At 38.2% G+C, this 18,708-nt stretch overlaps 1 protein-coding gene across 3 annotated transcripts in view; it reads left to right on the top strand.

Annotated features, from left to right (window-relative positions):
• Positions 1 to 2,100, top strand: part of CPEB4 (cytoplasmic polyadenylation element binding protein 4) — a 90,139-nt gene extending 88,039 nt beyond the window's left edge. For all 3 annotated transcript variants that reach the window (XM_061616921.1, XM_061616922.1, XM_061616923.1), the window contains one exon: positions 1,062 to 2,100. In XM_061616921.1, coding sequence (XP_061472905.1) covers positions 1,062 to 1,289 — 228 coding nt within the window. In that variant the 3' untranslated portion in view covers positions 1,290 to 2,100. The remainder of the gene's footprint in view (positions 1 to 1,061) is intronic.
• Positions 2,101 to 18,708: the final 16,608 nt, after the last annotated feature.

Below are 18,708 nucleotides of genomic sequence, written 5' to 3' on the forward strand. Positions count from 1 at the left end.
AATTTAAAAATATTTTCACATGATCAAAATTTATTTGACATGCTGCCAATCCAGGTCAAATACGTGTGTGTGTGTGTGTGTGTGTGTGTGTGTGTGTGTGTGTGTGTGTGTGTGTGTGTGTGTGTGTGTGTGTGTGTGTGTGTGTGTGTGTGTGTGTGTGTGTGTGTGTGTGTGTGTGTGTGTGTGTGTGTGTGTGTGTGTGTGTGTGTGTGTGTGTGTGTGTGTGTGTGTGTGTGTGTGTGTGTGTGTGTGTGTGTGTGTGTGTGTGTGTGTGTGTGTGTGTGTGTGTGTGTGTGTGTGTGTGTGTGTGTGTGTGTGTGTGTGTGTGTGTGTGTGAGTTACTAGGAACATAGAACTCCCTGATTATAATTAAATGTTTTGGCACAATCAAAATTTCACTCTGCTAAACTGGGAAGCAAATCCTCTTAGTTTTCTCCCTTGCCAAATGTTTGCCTTACACATACCTTCCTAAGCTGTGTGTCTTGCATAAGCTGAAACCAATTCTTAACATGTGCAAGCACCCTAAGAAGTATTGGGAAAATATGTTCTATAGACGTGTGGTGTCTCCTAGCACGTTTCCACAGGATATGGTAATGACCATTACAGCTTTAAATGAAAATCAGGCAAATTTATTGGTAAGTCTAAGCATCTATTAGTAATAGGAATTGTTGTTGTAGTAGTAGTAGTAATGATGATGATTGTAATAAGGGATGATCATCATCATTCTGTTCTTCCTCCATAGAGCTCAGGACAGTACTATATGGTTTCTCTCTGTCCTCCACCCCCTTTTTATGCTCACAGCAACCCTGTGAGCTAGGTTAGACATGGAGAAGGTGACTGGCACAGTAACTCAGTAAGCTTTGTGTCTGAGTGAGAATTTGAACCCAGGTCTCCTTAGTCCTTGTTGGGCTAGTTGGACCCTCCATCTGATTCAGCAGGGTTGTTCTTATAGCACAGCGGAGAATCAGTTGAGGCATCTGTATAAAGAGTTGGATTGCACTAATAGGTAAAGAGGAAAAGCTTTAGGAGTGTAAACTTTTTCTCTCCTTCTTTCAACACAGGTGGAAGTTAAGCCATATGTCTTGGATGATCAGCTGTGTGATGAATGTCAGGGGGCCCGTTGTGGTGGAAAATTTGCTCCATTTTTCTGTGCTAACGTTACCTGTCTGCAGTATTACTGTGAATATTGCTGGGCTGCTATCCATTCACGCGCTGGCAGGGAATTCCACAAGCCCCTGGTGAAAGAGGGAGGAGATCGCCCGAGACATATTTCATTCCGGTGGAACTAAGTGGTTACTGCAGCGTGTTCATATGCAGGCCTCAAAATAAGTGCACTCTTCTGTTATCCTGATTCCCATGCCCTCCCTTCCTCGTCTCTCTTAATCAAGATAGCATGTCCTACTGTTGTAGTCTGTAACTTAACAATAGTGTAACAAAAGAATGACCTATAATCATATAGGTATTTTGTAGAAACTTGTCATTAAACTGTATTGGGAACTCCTATTCAAATGGATAACACAGTGCATGGAAGCCAGGTTCTCTTACCTTTAGTTACCCAGAGGACACTGCTTTCCTGCTCTCTTTTCTTGAAGGAAGAGAGAACAATTTTAAGAGAAGATAAATGAAACAATAGAGTATTTTGTTTTTTAATTAAATTATTGCTAATAACAAAATCAATAGAATACTTTTATTAAAGTAATCATGAGATAGGAACACTATGAATCTATTCTGACACTTTGTCCAACCCACCCTTCCCTTCTCCTCTTTCCCTACCCAAACCTCTGGGAAGCCTGTTTTCTTGCCGCCTATGATTTTATAGCAATGGAAACAGTTAGCCGTTAACCTAGTAACAGGAAAGAGCATGTTTAAAGCAACAAAAATGCATGAACAAGGTTTAAAGCAGCGTTAAGTTAAAATTTTTATTTAAGGGATCCGAAGCTATTTTTTTAGCACAGTACGTGTGTCTCACCGTGCCTCCAACTTCCCACCACATTCAAACTTTTACTAATTGAGTAGGCAGAGCTTAGATCTGTGTTCTTCATCCAAGCAATCACATTTTAAAAGTTCCCGAATGTAAATCCTGGGTCAATTTATTACTAGGGTGGGTGGGTGGGGAGTGCACTTATTATTTGTTGTTGTTGTTATTATTATTATTGTTATATATTATTTTTAAAGAAGAAACTTCATTATCAGAATACAGCCCTAGAAATCCTACCAAAGCTAAAGTAATGACAACTAGTGAACTGGCATGTCCTCTCCTGAAGAACAAATATATAGATTTTATTTTTGATGGTTATATAGAACTCTATATCCTAATTTACTAATGTTAATCAGGGGCCAGCCTTTGCTCTCCATTTTGACATGAAATACAAGAACCTAAAGATATACCTCAAGTTTATGATTTTGATTTCCCCTCTCTAAAACACTAGTAATTCACTCTTAATACCACAAGTCAAAATTTGGCTGCTTGTTGGGCTTACTCTAGGATGTAAATGAATTTTAATCTCCTAATGAAACTGTATCATAGAAAGTATAAGAGGGACAAAGTGAAGTTTGTTTCCAGGGAAGTTTTGCGTTGTTGGCTGAATGAATATGCATGCATATTTGCAAAGAAGAGTATGCTTGCCTTTCAGCAGAGAGCAAGTGAATAAGGAAATCTCAACAAATAATTCTTTTTGGAACTCAGCACAGAAAATAAAGAATTACAGGGCTTTAAAGTACCAACTTGCTGAGAAATGCACGGGTTGTTTTAACCATATAAGTGGGAACACTGTACATGTTAAAGCTAAAGTGTAAGGTGGTATTGGTTAGCTTGAAATAGTCACTTGATGCTCTGGAAAATTGATAGGAGTGAATAAATTCAGCTCTTAAGAAATGATTTTGTAGCAGCGTGCAACACAACCCAGTCCATTGGCAATCTGAACTGGCATGGTACCACCTTAGACTCTTAAACCAAAGATTTGCCTTAGCACAGCTACAGAAAAAAAGGCCTCTTCCGTAAGCCCTCTCCCTCCCCATTCCTTCCCTCCCAATTATCTTTGAGAAGCAGTTTTGATTTTCAATACATAAAACATACCTTGTTATTTTCCAAAGGTCAAAATGGAGACATTTGCTGTCTACTCGTCAAAGTAGAGAAAGGGAGCTGCTTTTAATGAAATCCCTGCAAATATTGACAACAGTAAATGCAAATGGAGAGTGCTCTTTTGTAGACTGTCAGGGACCTTTTTCTCTGAAGTACATAATTATAGTTGGAATATTCGTTTTAATTTTTTAAAATGCTTGTAGGTGGCTTGGGGTGTCTTATTGTGCCGATCCTACCCAGTGAACAGGTGAGATGGGTTACCATTACAAGAAATAACACTGTTTGAGAAGTAGCTTTGAATAATAATTTTTTCCCTTTGTACATGACCTGCTGAATTTCGGTACAGTGTTTTTGTAGCTAACTTATTTTGTCATGCACATAATGTATATTTGTTATGCACTACTTTTGTATATCTTGTTTTTCCAACAGTGAGCATTTTTAGGCACACTTTTCACTGACGGGATATCTCTTTATGCAATACCTCAATTTTTCATATTGCAAAGAGTAGCTTTTTGTACTTTTATTACTGAGAGATCTTCATATACTTCATTTTTTAATATAAATAATTTTAATAAATTTTATTTTCTTATATTCTGCTTTTTATACATTTCAGTGCTCTGCATACATTTTGAATTATGGATGTTGTGCACTGGCAATGCTATTTTAGAATTTGCAGAGAAAAGAAAGCATGTTGCTTAAACATCTTTAGCCCAGCACCAGGTATTTGGTGTACATATAATTTAAAAAAAAATACTTATATGTAAAGTTGAGACTTAAAAAAGAAATTTTTAAAAAGCATGAAAGTGACAAATGAGAGTTTGTCTTTAGACCCTTGAAATTTAATGCATAAGCATAGAGTAGAAGTTTAAAAGTAACATCCCAAATTGTCTACCGCTTCTTAATAGGTTTTTAAAAGTAATACACAAATGCAGATGTTTTTTGGTGAATGTTTAGCCATTTTTAATCTTAACAAATTGATGTTAGGTGTTTGCAGAGATGTGTCTGCTCTTTTAAATCATATGTAAGGAAATAAACCCAAGCCTGCCCAGTGGTGGGCATGTAATGTTAGTATGCATGACTAATATTAAAAAAGAAATAATGTTATTCTACTAATATTCACTTGTGGTGATTGTGTGAAAAGCTTGTTTACAGATTATTTGGTTACACTTCAATTTACAGGGCATAAATGATTATCTATATTACTCTGTACTCTAAATAGTGCTAATATAATATGTCCTTCTGATTACATGGGAGTGGAGTTGCCATGTCACTCGAAGCATAACTAACATGCAATTAGTTTAAAAATCTTAGGGTATCACATTATTTAAAGGGGTGTAAACAAGCATGCCATTTTCTCTCACAAGCATGGCACTGGCCATGTACTTACAATGTAGTTACAGAGTAATTACATGGTTATTTTTGCAATGTAAAATAAAGTGTTTCTGATTATTTTATATGTAAAGGAATCCCCACTGCCCCGTGCTTTTTTGGTATATAGTATCTACTTCTCCATACACAGACCTCTGCAGAAAGCAAATCTAAAACTTGCAGTGAATGACTTTAGTGTTTTATAAGGATGCTGTTGGAAAGACTTGATAATTCACCCCTTTTTGTTTCTTGAAGAGTTAAAGCCTTCTGTTTTAAAAGGTGATTTAAAACTTGAATGTGATGAATTGTGGCAAGTTAACTTCAAGTTATGTGCAATACTTATTTCAGACTTCTGGAAGATCTTTGCAGTGTAATTCTTTGTTTTTAATTGCAGACATTTAAAAATGTCATTTTCTACTGTTCTAGTAAATCCTCTTTCTTGCTGGTGTTTCTAAAGAAAAGAATCAGAAATCAATCTTTCTACTAATGTAAATTTGAGATTATTTTTTAAAAAAAGGAATAAAAGAGGTTTTGGTCATTTGCTTTATTTTATTATCTTATTTTAAAGCTACTGTGATTGATAGCATTGTAAGAATTGGGACAATATTGTATTCAACTGTTTTATTTTTTATATTTTTAAATTTTAAAGTATAATTAGTTTTTATAATTTTCATCAGATTCTTTTGTTATATTTTTTGGAAGTGAAACTTTTAGCAAGTGGGTGTCTAGTTTTTACTAATCCCTAATATGTTTTCCCCCAATGTAATTCTCATATTATCAGAAGGAAACGTTATTTAAGTATGTCAGTTACTTGTACTACTTGGCTGAATTTCCATATAGTTTTTACTGTGTATGGGGAGGTTGTAGTATTTATTATAGCATTTTAAATAAGGGTAATTCATTTTTTATTAAAGTCATTTTCACATTTTAAGTTCATATTTTTGTATGTTCTACTCTAAGTTATAACACAAGTTTCTTTTTTAAGAGTTCATTTGTTGAAGTGCTAGTGGAAAATTAATGTTATTAAATAGTTTGCAAATGACTATTTATACCAGTATGCATATAATTTTTAAATATTTGTAATGTGAGATGTTGAATGAATAAAACTTTTAACTCAATGACTACTCCATCTGTTATTTTGTTTATTTATTATTGGATATATATATCCCGCCCTTCCTCCCAGTAGGAGTCCAGGGCAGCATTTTGAATTCTTCAGTATCAGAACATAACAACTACTCTTTTTTTGACTGGGTCAAGAATCTGTCTAGCCCATTATTTTATGAAGGACCAATGTGGCAGAGTGGAATGGGGGGAGTTGTAACAGCAGGAGTCTCAAATTCAAATCTGCTCAGCCATGAAATGCAGTGGTTGACCTTAAGGAACAGTCATGTCTCAGCATTATTCATAGTTACATGATTGGTGTTAATGAGAACAGTTGTAAAACACTTTGTATATTATGAGTGGTATTAATCACTAGGTCTACTCAGAGTAGAACTACTGAAGTTAACAGACATGAACTTAGATTCATTGATTTCAATGGGTCTATTCTGAGTAGGCCTTAGCTGAATACAGCCTTATGTTCCAGAAACTATTAACATCTGGCCTTTGACAATGATCCACTCTCAGCTTTAAAATGAGTATAAAAATTAGGCAAGAATTCTTTCTTCTGTCTAGTTTAACTTTGTGATCTGAAGTGCCAGTGCAGCATAGCGGACAGAGATTTGGACTTAGGCCAAAAAGGCCAAGATCTAACTATCTGGTTAAGGAAGGAAATGAGAGGAGACCTGAAAGATGCACTGGGTTTATTCAGCCCAGTGAGTTTCAAGTCTTAAGACTCTTCTTCAGGCGCTGAGTTATTCAAAGCTATCTTCTGTACTATCTTAGATTAATCCGCTTTTTTATCTGTGAATTTCCTGAGTCATTCTTGAATTCCACAATATTAACTGGTGTTGATTTTTATTTGTGTCATAAGCAAATCTGCCATTTTCACTCATGCCAGAACCCTTGTGGTATTGTCCTGGGGTGGTTTTGAGGTTTTAACTTCCTAGTGATGTCAGCTTTGGTGGGACAATATATAAGTCCTAGGCATAGTCAAGCCCAACAATAGGGGATAGTCCTAAAGGACTTTGTTTTCAGACATCATGGAACATGAATAGTGTGCTGTGAGGATAAGCCTTCAGCTGTCTGCTCAAATGTCACGCTGGGGGAAGAGCCAAATACTGACTATTTATATTTTGTAAATTTGGTACTTGGGGAAGATCTGCTGTCTCTGATCGGAGTCTCATGTGACTTTGGCATGAATCTTCAGCAAACTCAGCATCTTAGCATCTATTTTTAAATATACAGCCTACCGTATGTCAGCTAGGCCAAAAAACAAACAGCCAAGTGTTCAGTCACCTGCTTCCACTTACTGCTCTTCTGCTACTTAATCATTAAGACAAAGGGAAGCCCAGTGTGTGATGCTCAAATTATGGAATGTTGGATGAGTGGTAGGACTACTGGGGTGGCAACATCTCTGAAGGCAAGAATGCAAAGCATTAGAAAGCAGAGCGACTTGGCAGACGGTGTAGAAAAAGTTTGGCCAGCTTTGCCAAGCCTGGGTGGGGCAGGCCTGGGTTCTTGTGGTTTTCTCCCTCATTCCCCAAGCACACTTAGAATCTACTCTAGGGAGAAAGTGGAAAGCTTTTATGGAATGTTCACAGCTGAGGCTTTGAGCTACAGGGTGTTCTATATTACAATGTCAGTCAGTCAATCACTCTGTATTTATAACTAATGCCCATTACAAACTAAATAGAAAAAGATGATAAATGTAAACAAAGCAATCAAAACTTTGAAAATGTTAATCATTAAAACTAATGGTGTAAAAGTCTCTTGTTTGTTGTTTTTAGAAACATTTGGCAATCAATACTGTTCCTTGCTGCTGGTTCATGTAAAACTACCCTACAGATAATCAGCATACCTATAGCAATCATTTCGTTTTTAAATTATCTGGTTGACTTAAGAAACTAAAAATTGATATAAATAACAATACAAATTACTGTGCATGATGTAATCACTCTGACTTGGCCTGCATACACAAAGGTGATAATTTGTTGGCCTGTTAAAAAAAAAATACTAGCCAGTAAGCACACATCTAACAGGCGGGGGAGGGGGATATTAATTCCCACAAACAACTGCCCTTTTAAGATTAGATCTAATCTCTCCACCAATTTAATTTCATTTATGAATCACTTCCCATTAAATATCCCAGAGCAATTAACAATAAAACATTTAAAAAACTTTTCAATCCAATACAGATACAGACTGAGATAAGAATCTGCACTTAAAAGGCTTGAGAAAGTTCCAGAAAGACAATAGTGAAGGCACTTGTCTGATATGTAATAGAGGGGAGTTCCAAAGGGTAGTGTCACCACACTAAATGCCTGATTCCTACATCATACAGAACAGACATCCTGACCAGATGGTACTAAAAGAGTCCCTCTCCTGCAGAGCGCAATGATCACTTGGGCATATAATGGGTGAGACCATCTTCTAAGTAATTTTCATATACCAAACTGTGGACTTGGAATTCTGCCCATATTCAAAATCTATTTTGGCATCTTCAGCAAAACTACCACATTTTGAGATTATGTTACAGGGGAAATTGAATAATCCCACTCTAAACAATTCCAAAATGGTGTGTGCCTTCTCAATTCTGCAGACCTAAAAAACATAATTTGTTACATGTTGACCTGACACTAGTAAATGTTTTCCCAGTTTAGGATCATAGATTTATGAATGTGTGCTTTTAAAGAAGGAAGACCTGCTTCTATTCTAAATAATGTACCAGGTACACTACGTGAGACTACCAGTAACGCATGCAAAAACAGAACTACCCCAGATTACTGCACAGATGAGATGCAATTTTAGCAACAAAAAACTTCACATCAGTTCTAGCAGACAATGTGCCTTGCTGAAATAAAGTGTTATTATAGCCCCAATGAATGGGCAGATAAAACATTTATTGCTTCAAAATGAGTGTGTCATAAATTGTTTTTTGCAAAAATAAAGTCCTAAATACTTAAATGAATGCTACTGTTTGACTATATGACTATACAAGAACCATTTATGCTGTTTACGCCTTTTGGCAAACTGCACCACTTCGATCTTACTATGACATATAAATAAACCTTACTGCATGCAGTAAGTCCCACACGTAGAAAGCAGCCTTTTTATACATACTTGGGATAATGAAATAAAAGCCCTATCAGTTGCATAAAGAAGCACTGGGATTTTTTGATCACCAATTGGGGGGGGGAGGAGAAGAAGCTTTTGAACTGTGTAATTTATGTTAAGCTTAAATAATAGAGGTGTCAAAAATGCAACCTTGTTTTCTTTCCTTGATAGGAACATTGAATCTGAAAGCCACAAGATCACTTCAAGATTTAGCATCAGCATTTAGTACAGAGTTGCTGTGTAAGAAACAATAAATCTAGCAAGATGTTTCATGTTTGCATTCTCCACTTCCCAAAGTGTATCAGATGATATTACTGATGCACAGCATTCTGTCTGAAGATCTGAAGTTGAAAGAATGTAACTGGTTGATGTAGGAGCAGTTTTTCCCCTAGTTTTTTAGAATAGAAAAAACTTTTCCCAAATAGCTGAAGTTAAATTTAATAGACAAGTTCATGTGTGGGTGTGTGCCACATACACTCTTCTTTTAGGCATATGCTTAAAAGAATTGTATGTGTACACCTTTAAAACAATAGTGAAGTGGCCTTTATTCTATCTGCGAAGGGAACTGACGTGTTCTTTCAAATGCATCTATTTCCTGTGAACCTCAACTATGAATTTCTTATGAATGGCTAGTACACATCTGAGTTGTTCCCTACCTCATCACCTCTATAAAATACCTAGGATGAGGGCCTATCATGACAAGGGCTACACACCTTCAGTAGGTTCTTGAGGGTTTTGCAACTCAATTGGCAGCAGAAATTGCTCAACCGTTTACTGAATCACATGGTATTGCTGATTTGCAACATACTAGCTATCTTGCAATAGGCTTCCTACCTCACAACCTGTGATAAATATGCAGTCCAATATATTGTCCACCTCCCATATTTAACTCAGAAGATATGGTTGCCATCTCTCAACTTGGGCACCATTTTCAACCCCCTGATGGAGCAGGCAACAATACAAAACCAATACAATACTAAACCACCCTGGTCCTCCCACTCATTCACTCCATTATTTTCTTCTTGTGGCAAACAGGGTACAGTAGGGCCCTGCTTTACGGCGCTTTGCTTTACGGCGCTTCGCTAATGTGGCAGTCTCAATTAGACGCAATTAAGACTAAAGCCCCACACATACGGTGCTTGTTCCACTTTTATGGCAGTTTTTGGGCATCGTGCGCCATTCTATTCAATGAGTTCCGCTTTTCAGCAGGGGTCCGAAACATAACCCGCTGTATGAGTGGGGGGCTACTGTACTGCACAGCAAGTGAGGGACTGTGGAGGGAAGAAGGATGAGCCACTTTCCTGCTGCATTGGGATTTTACAGGTACGTATCCCAGTTGAGCGGCAACTCTGTCTTCCAAATTAAATGTGAGGTATGAATATGCTTGCTCTCTGAAGTCATCTGGTGCTGAGGTCTTTCTGAACTGCCTTCTGAGCTACAGCTGGTGAGGGGACATGTGCCAGAACAGGCTTTTTTGCTGTGGAGCTCCCTGTCCCGGTCTGTCAGGTGACCTCCCATTCTGCCAGTGCTTGAAGATAGCACTTTTCCAACTGGCCTTTAATTTACTTGCTGCATGAATTCCCCTCCTTTTTTTTGTTTACCCCTGGTTCTTTCATATTTTTAATGTTATTTGTGTTTTTGATATTTTTATTAATTTGTTTTATCTTTTTATGATATTTTTATTGGCTGTTTTGGAGTAAGCGGCTATGTTTTGATTGAGTGCTTCCCTGTTGGAGTGGGGTAAACAGGACAAATGCTTACATATATATCTTGGCAGTGTGCTAGACTGCAACTCCATTGCAGCCTGGTTTGGCAAAAAAAATCTATAATGAACATGCCTCTTCTAGGATTCAGTAGTTTTGGACTATTCTGAGCTAAATTATGGACTGCAGCTTCTTTCTGCAAGTCCCTACAATATTTCTTTTCTGCCATGGTGAGATTAGAACAACTGCATCAAAATACTGGGTGGTATGTTAGGAGAGTTTGTGCAAACATGGTAGTGCTCTAACTGTCCTTCCAAACTAAATCCTTCCAGACACTATCAAAACAAGATTTCACAGCCCATGCAGGTTGTTTATTTTGGCCTGAAAAGCCTTGATGTGAGAATCTACTTCTCCCTCCATTGTGGGGGCAAAAGATGCATGGTTAATCTTGAAAGGATAGTTTAGGGTGCCCAAAAAGGAAAAAGGATGAAAAAGCAAAGAAGAACAATGTCAACACTGATTTTGAAAAAAATTATTGCTGTTGAAGTCATGTGGATTTAGTGGCTGGCAATATGGTTTCTCCTGAATTTCCTGATGCTTCAACATATATAACCTCAGCAAGAAGCGGTAGGCATCCCAACACTGTGGTTTAAGTTCCTCAAAAAGTAAGGCTGCAATCCTAGATGCATTTACCTGGAAGTAAGGTCCACTGAGCTCAATGGGACTTACTTCTGAGTAGACACACCTACAGGATTTCACGGATACCTCTACTGTCTTTTTGGTTGTTGTTCCCTGTCTTCAATCACAAAATGTGCTAAACTCTGGCCAAATAATAGTATGTGCGAGCACAATAAAGCTTGTTCAGAGATGGTATCTAATGCCATTAAGGCTAGCACAGACTTCTAAGTCAGATAGGTCATTCTGTCGGAGGCACTGCAAAAACAGGGGAACATGTTGACTACATATGTTACCATATGGTCTGGGAATGCAGACCAGAGGCTCAGTGCTGGGAGATACCGAATGAGATTGGTAAAATAATGAACCAGACTATACAAATTACACCAATGTTGGCCCTTTTGAACATTTTGGGGCACAGTAATGAGGAGGTCATGCATAATTTTTATATTAATTGCAGCCAGATTAGAATTGGCTAAAAAAAATGGAAGACAGCACTCCACCTGACATTGGACAATTTGTAAACATGACTTTGGCTGATTGCTATGGCTGAAAACTGACACACTGAAAGTGGCAAGAGGGATTGGAGGTGTGTTGGACTTTTATTCAAAATGGTTGTGTTTTATCCAATTTAGTAAACAACATGGTTTGGACTTGCAATTAATACTGGCATTTCAAAGTCTTTAGGAGATGGCATGGGGGATTTTTATACTGTCTGGTTTCTTTTGTAGAGGAAGGGGGTTATGAAGACAAAACTGAGAGTGAGTGCCCGTGTGATTAAGATATGACTTTGAGGCTTAATAATTCTTGAACCTTGTGGTGTTTGATTGCATATGATGATAAGCCTAACTTGAACACTTTTATTCCTCTGGTTGCTGTTCAATATTGTTCTTTTGTGTTATGATTTATTTTTGTTTCTGTATGTTGACTTAAAATAAAATAAAAAATATTGCTTCTAGCGATTTACAAAATGCCATGTGTATTGTCAGCAGATCAAAACTACCAGTGATCTAGCCAGTTCTTCAATATAATTAAAATGACATCTTAAAAATAAAGTATAACCCTTAGTAAGCTTGCTTCTGTTCCTTTATACTATTTCTGAGGGTACTATTAAGCAGCCTGGTGACTTCTTGGTGATACCTCCCATTTGGAAATTACCAATTAAAGATGTTGGGTGTAGTCAAGTGTGGCATGATTCTAGGGTATGATCTGAAGGCACATGATGCAGCACTTTGGTGAAGTTAATTACATTTCATCTAGTCAGTACTTGGAGAGGAGACTTTTACATGGAGGCTAAGGCTATCAATGGCTACTGGCCATGATGGCTATGCTTTACCACAGTCAGAGAGAGTATATCTCTGAATACCAGTTGCTGGAAATCACAGAAAGGGAGAATGCTCTTGAGCTCAGATCCTGCTTGTAGGCTCCCAACATTGAGCCACTGGTCTGCATTCCCAGATCATATGGTAATATCTTCTATTTTTTGCAGTGCCTCTGATTGGCCGCTGTGGGAACAGGATGCTGGACTAAGTGGGCCATTGGCCTGATCCACCAAGCTCTTCTTATGTTCTTATTCAGGAACTCTGTGTATGCTGCTTTCCATCATGGAAGAAATGAGGGATATTATTATTTTATTGTTAATAATAGTAATAATAATAATAATAATAATAACTAATGTTGCATTTGTTTTTATTTTGCCTACAAAAGTGGATTGTCAGGTGGGGTGTCCTCTCTTCCCCTATTCCTCCAGGTAAGCAACAGTGACTCACCTGTCAGGAAGTTAGCATAATTGTCCATGTGGCGAGCTGTTTCTGTTTGTATCCCCTCCTAAGGTAACTTGGGGAAAAGGTGCCTCAGAAAGAGAGAGCATCACATGGCCCTATTGTTGCCCTGTGAACTATCAGGATTGTTGCCCCATCTGCATGATGCATTTAAAGCACTTTATACCATTTTAAATGGTCATGGCTTCCTCCAAAGAATCCTGGGGAGTGTAGTTTGTTAAGGATACTGAGAATTGTTAGGAGGCTCCTATTCCCCTCACAGAGCTACAATTTCCATAGTTCCATGACAGACAGATTGATTGTTAAACCACTCTTGAGAACTGCTTTAAGTGTATAGTGCAGATGGGGCCTGTAGTTTGTACAAAGGCTTTCAACAGGAGTTGTTTTTCCAGCAGGTTGAAGCTTGTCTTTTTATCAGGTTTGGAAAGGATACTGAAAACAAATTCTGTTTAGGCTGCCTTTTAAAAAAGTACAGTTTAGGTAGTGGGGACATAGGTTAGAACACTGTGCCATTCTATTCATAGCACATTCCACATTGAACATTTCCCATTTTGTACAAACTGTTAGAATGCATGAAAACCATCCTTTTTTTCATTTGGTTTTTAGTTAGCGAACTGTCCATTTTATTCCTGACTGTGCATGCCTGCTCTCTTTTTGGGAATGGAAGCAGAATAGATCTAAATGGAATGCTGTCTCCTCATTGCTTTAAAACGGATTGGTTGATAGGCATTTGCTGGGCAGCCAATATTCTATGAGGCAATTCCTCAGCTGCTCTTTATTCAGTGTCATGAAAGCCGGCTAAGACAAGAGTCCAAAAGGCCCACTGCCTGCTTACAGGAAATCGGGAGACAAATAATGGCCTCAGAAGGGATAGCCGAGCAGGAAACATTGACATCTCTTCTTCTCAGTAAAATAAGCCGATTCAGTCCGTCAGCATGAAAAACACTGTCTGAGATGAGGTTCTGTATGCAGCTGCTTTTCAGGAGATAAAAATGAATCCCCCCCCCAAAAAAGACACACATTCAAGTGGCTTAGGTAGATACCTTTCAGCTTGAATCACCACAATGTGATAAAATGATTGTTTACATAATCAAAGTAGTATTGCCTTTTTAAAAAAAAGCAATTTGTTGAAGTGAACATTTTTACCTATCACACAGTCAGCTGTTTTTTCTGCCTTTTGGTACCAAAAGGAAACCACCCACCTTCTCTCTGTGTATAAAATTAACAGTGTTGTACTCCCTCTGCTGGGCCTCCTGCACAATTCTATCAATACTTTTTCAGGAGGTATGTGTGGAACATGGGACACTGCCTTACACTTCTTTGTTCATCTAGCCGAGTATTATCTACTCTGACTAGTGGTGCCTCAATCCTTTTTAACTGGAGATGCCAGGGATTGAACCTGAGACCTTCTGGAAGCAACCCACATACTCTGGCACTGAGCTATGGTTCTCCCTGGCTGTCCTCCTAAAGTAGTAGGTGAGATGGCTGAAGGAGGCATGGTATGATGTACTCGTTCAATATAACCTACCCAACAGACGTGCAACTGTGTTTGATACATGCCAGCACAATTGTCTGTTACTAGGAAGGTAACTTTTCTCCCCTCACATAATCAACTGGATATTGTTCTCTTTTAACTGATGTTTTGATTATTTTGTAGTTTACAAGGTGACTGTTAGCCACTTTGAGCACCATTTGTCAAAGAGGTGTTACAAATTTAACAAAATGAATGGTGGAAAAGTATTGCAGACCAAAATATGTTAATGGGACAGAAGAACACATTATGAATGGTAATGAATGGACTATTCACTGCAGGACCCTATGCTGTCCTCAGGCAATGTTTATATATGATATCTGAATAATAAGTTTTTATTAAAGATTTAGTGGGAATAGTAAGAGGATGCAAGGGACCTCTTAATAATATGGGTTTTTTAGTTTTGGACATCCTTGTGCTCTTTTGAAATCTGCCACCAGTTTCAAAGACCAAAAATCAGTCAAAGGATAAGACTCCCCTTCCTTTTTTAAACATTCCTCCATGAAGTTTGGGTTCCTAGTTTCTGCTTTTTGAAGAGGATAAGACTGAAGCATTGCAGTGTTTTTGCATGTGCATTGATCAATATCATCTACTAAGTAAGGTCTGTCCAAATATTGTCATTAGCACTTTTACATAATAGCTTGTGAGTGGGTGTCGGTACCTTAGTAGGGCATCTGGTTATTCACAGCACTGTTGTTGGCCACTTCATGTACAACGAGGTTTCACAAGCTAATTCCCACTATTTGTGTCCTGGTGATCAGATCCATGTTTTATATGACAACTATCATCAAACCAGTAGGAGTCAAGGAAGCATCACCAGAGAAGAGAAACAATCCTGTTGTGGGCAAGTTTAAAAGGCAAGTTCTTCCCTGTGATCATGTATGTGGGTACAAGACCTCAAAAGGCCATTGTGAACTTGATTGTACATGTGCGGAGCTGGCAAATGTGGCTGAATTTTCTCCAGAATGTGGGATCACAGTAATAGCTTCCCAGCACCTTGTGTGTACGTCCTGCTAAATTCACACTCATCTTGCTTCATCAAGTACTTGTGAGCCCCACATACATGCTTGCATTAAGGAATTCAGTACCACAAACTGGCTCTTAGTCCCATTTTGTTATACAAATGCTTCTGGAACAACTGAGCAATGTGCTGGATATAAGCATACATGTGCCTTCATGACTGATAGTGAATCTCGCTTTGTAGGATATCTGTTCCTATTGAGAGGAGAATGACACATAACCTTTACTGGAAATAAAATATACCTTGCTGGAATGCTTGGGGCACTTCTAGATGGCCCCAAACTGGGGAGATAGAAGAGCTAAGGAATCACTTTCTCCAACAACTCCTCAAGAGTCTGGATCCAAAGGACACTTTCTGAGTGCCCAAGTATTGATGTGTGCCCTAGTGCAATCCTGATTTCCTGCTTTAATTGCAGTATCTCACACTATATTGGAGGCTACTCCCATATATCACCTCCATTTGGGGAGCAGCTTGTTGAGCAAGGTGAGGACCGTCATAGAACAACAGGGCCTCTGAAATTTTCTGCGCAAGCAGGCACTCTCTGTGTGGCACTTTAGATCCTATTCTAGATGAGCATATCTCAAAGATGTGTATAGAATTTTGTCACTAAAGAGGGTGGCCTAAATTGCTATCAAGGTGTCTCAAAGTGCTAGCCCTGAAGGTGGATAATCTGTTCTGTCTTGGTATTATAGCAGACTGAAGAAATTCTGCTGTGCCTCAACTGCCGATTTTCCTTCCTATGTACTCTTTGCCTTCCTCTTTGCCCAGGCATTTTAATATTTTTAACATTTTAGTATTTTAGTATTTGTATTTAATGTTGTATTTGTTAGTTATATGTTTTATTTGTTTGTTTAATTGTTGATTTGAGAATTAGATGGTTCTTTAATATTGAAATGTAAAGATATATTTTTATTTGTTGTACACCGCCCTGAGAGCTTTGCTATGGGCAGTATAAAAATTGAATTAAATAAATAAATAAAATAAATAATAAATACTCACAAATATAAACTAGAGAGGTCCATTTGTAACTGGTTTAGAGCCATGCGTTAAAAAAAATCTCCACTAAGGGACAATAAAAGTTCCATGGTCGTTACGCAGGCTGAAATTACAACTTGGCTCCTCTGTGCTTATCAAATACTGGACATATTATTATTACAGACTTCTATCAAACTAGACAAGGCAAGTGAGCTTGCTCCAAGGCTGTTAGATTTGTAGGAAAATCTCATAGGACAATAGCATCACTTGAGCAGTTGCAAATTAATTAATACATTTGCAAGCAAAAGTATTTCTGTAATACCTAATATCTTCACTGAGGTACTTAACATATTTTGATAATAAATTGATGGTTGCTCTGAGCTGCTTTGGGCACAGCACATAAATAAACTAAAAAGTAAATTTAATTGTTCCTTCCCATTGCTGTGAACTGGTCACCCATCTCCAGGAGATTCTCCATGGACTTTCTGCCACACTCCACAGCAACATGGAGCTTCTCATTTTTATTTTAAAGCAGAGATGGGGAAAACTGTGGCCCTCCATGTTCTGCTGGACTGCAACTTCCATCAGACCTGATCATTGGTCATGCTGGCTGACGGGAACTGAAGACCAACAATATCTGGAGGGTCTCACAGTTTCCCCATCTCTGTTTTTAAGGCATCTATCTCTCTGTCCTGCAAGTAGATGTCTTCCTTTGCATTGCTTCTCACTGTTTCTATTCTACACAGACTCATCTGCTATTACCTTTCCTGCTCATTCTGTATCTGTTCCAGTTATAGGAACAGTTCTAGCAAGACAGAAGCATAACCTCCCTTCTGCCATTAAGCCACTTCTCTCTCCTCCTGTAAATTATTTGCCATGCTCTTTAACTTTCTGAGCTATTCTAGTCTTTCCATGTGACTCTTGCTCTCTGACCTTACTCCATACCAGCCTGATACTCATTTGCAGCTGATTTGTTTTTTGTCCCACACATTTTGCCTGCCTAATGTACACTCTGAACCCCCAAGGATGCCATTGTCAGTTGTATGTTCTCACTGTGTATCATACTGTTGCCATTAAGCATTGTAATGGCTAAGCTATATCAGTCATGAAAAATGTAAGAAAACCACAGTTTTCTTTGAGAATACGTAGGAACATAGGAAGCTGCCTTATACTAAGTCAGACCCATTGGTCCGTCTGGCTCGATATTGTCTACGTTGACTGGTAGTGCCTCTCCACTCTCAGGCAGGGTTCTCTCCCAGCCCTCTCTGGAGATGCTGGGAGAGAACCTGGGACTTTCTGCATGCAAAGCAGATGCTTTAACACTGCGGCCCTTCCCTAGAGTAAAAGTGACTGGCTAATGTGGACATTGATTCAATGGCAAATTAATAGGCACAAGACACTCTTGCATGACCACCTGGAATGCAGAAGTGAACCAGAACTGTAGCTGGGGACATTGTTTCTAGGACTGTGGTACCTTTCCCATTTGTATAGTATACTGGCCAGTAAAAAGAGCATAGTATCATCAGATGTGATTAACTGCTTTCTTCTCTCACTTAAGCTGAATTACAGTCTTGTTAACCTGCAGAACAGTTAGCTTGTTTGGTTTCACTCCCCTCCCCACTCTTTTGTTTCTCACAGACACACATTTTCCTTGGAGGGGAAAGGTTGTTCTGAACATATTTAAATATACTGACAAGTAATTTTATTCTTAATCATTCACTGGTTGTTATGCTCTTTGTATGTGATCTCATTTTTTATTGAATAAGTATCTCAAGGTTGCAATAGGTCCAACTTAAGTCTGTAAATGATCTATCACTCATGGCAAACCATCCTGCTTTGTGTGTGCAAGTTGCTCATGCCAGCAAGCCGTTTTACCTGCAACATAAACATACATTACTATTCTGGAATGCCTTAGGGATGGGTTTGTTATAATGATTTTTCCCCAGATTCTTATTGTGATGCTTTATTTAAACAGAAAAGGTATGTGTGTGCGTGTGTCTTTGTATTTTGACAGCTAAGACTGCCATCTTATGGTTTATCTTTGAACAACAGCTTGTATCCTTTAATGCGGTGACTTTTTTAACAGTGAAAACTACATTATATTTAAAGAAGCTTTTTAACCTGAAGAAAACACTATGCAAGCATAAGCACATGCAGATGGTATTGTTTTTTAAACATTTAAATAAATAAATGCTATCCCTATTTCTAGGAAATGCTGTGACAGAGCCAGGAGTGTAGTCAGGGACTTGGGGTTCTTAGACCCCTTAGTTTTTTGGGAACAGGGCCCAATGTTTCCACCATCTTATGAGCCAATCATCATGAAAGGGGAGTTTGTTAGCCACTGGGAAGTATCTTCT

Source organism: Rhineura floridana, chromosome 3 (assembly GCF_030035675.1).
Source record: "Rhineura floridana isolate rRhiFlo1 chromosome 3, rRhiFlo1.hap2, whole genome shotgun sequence".
Classification (NCBI taxonomy): Eukaryota; Metazoa; Chordata; class Lepidosauria; order Squamata; family Rhineuridae; genus Rhineura; species Rhineura floridana.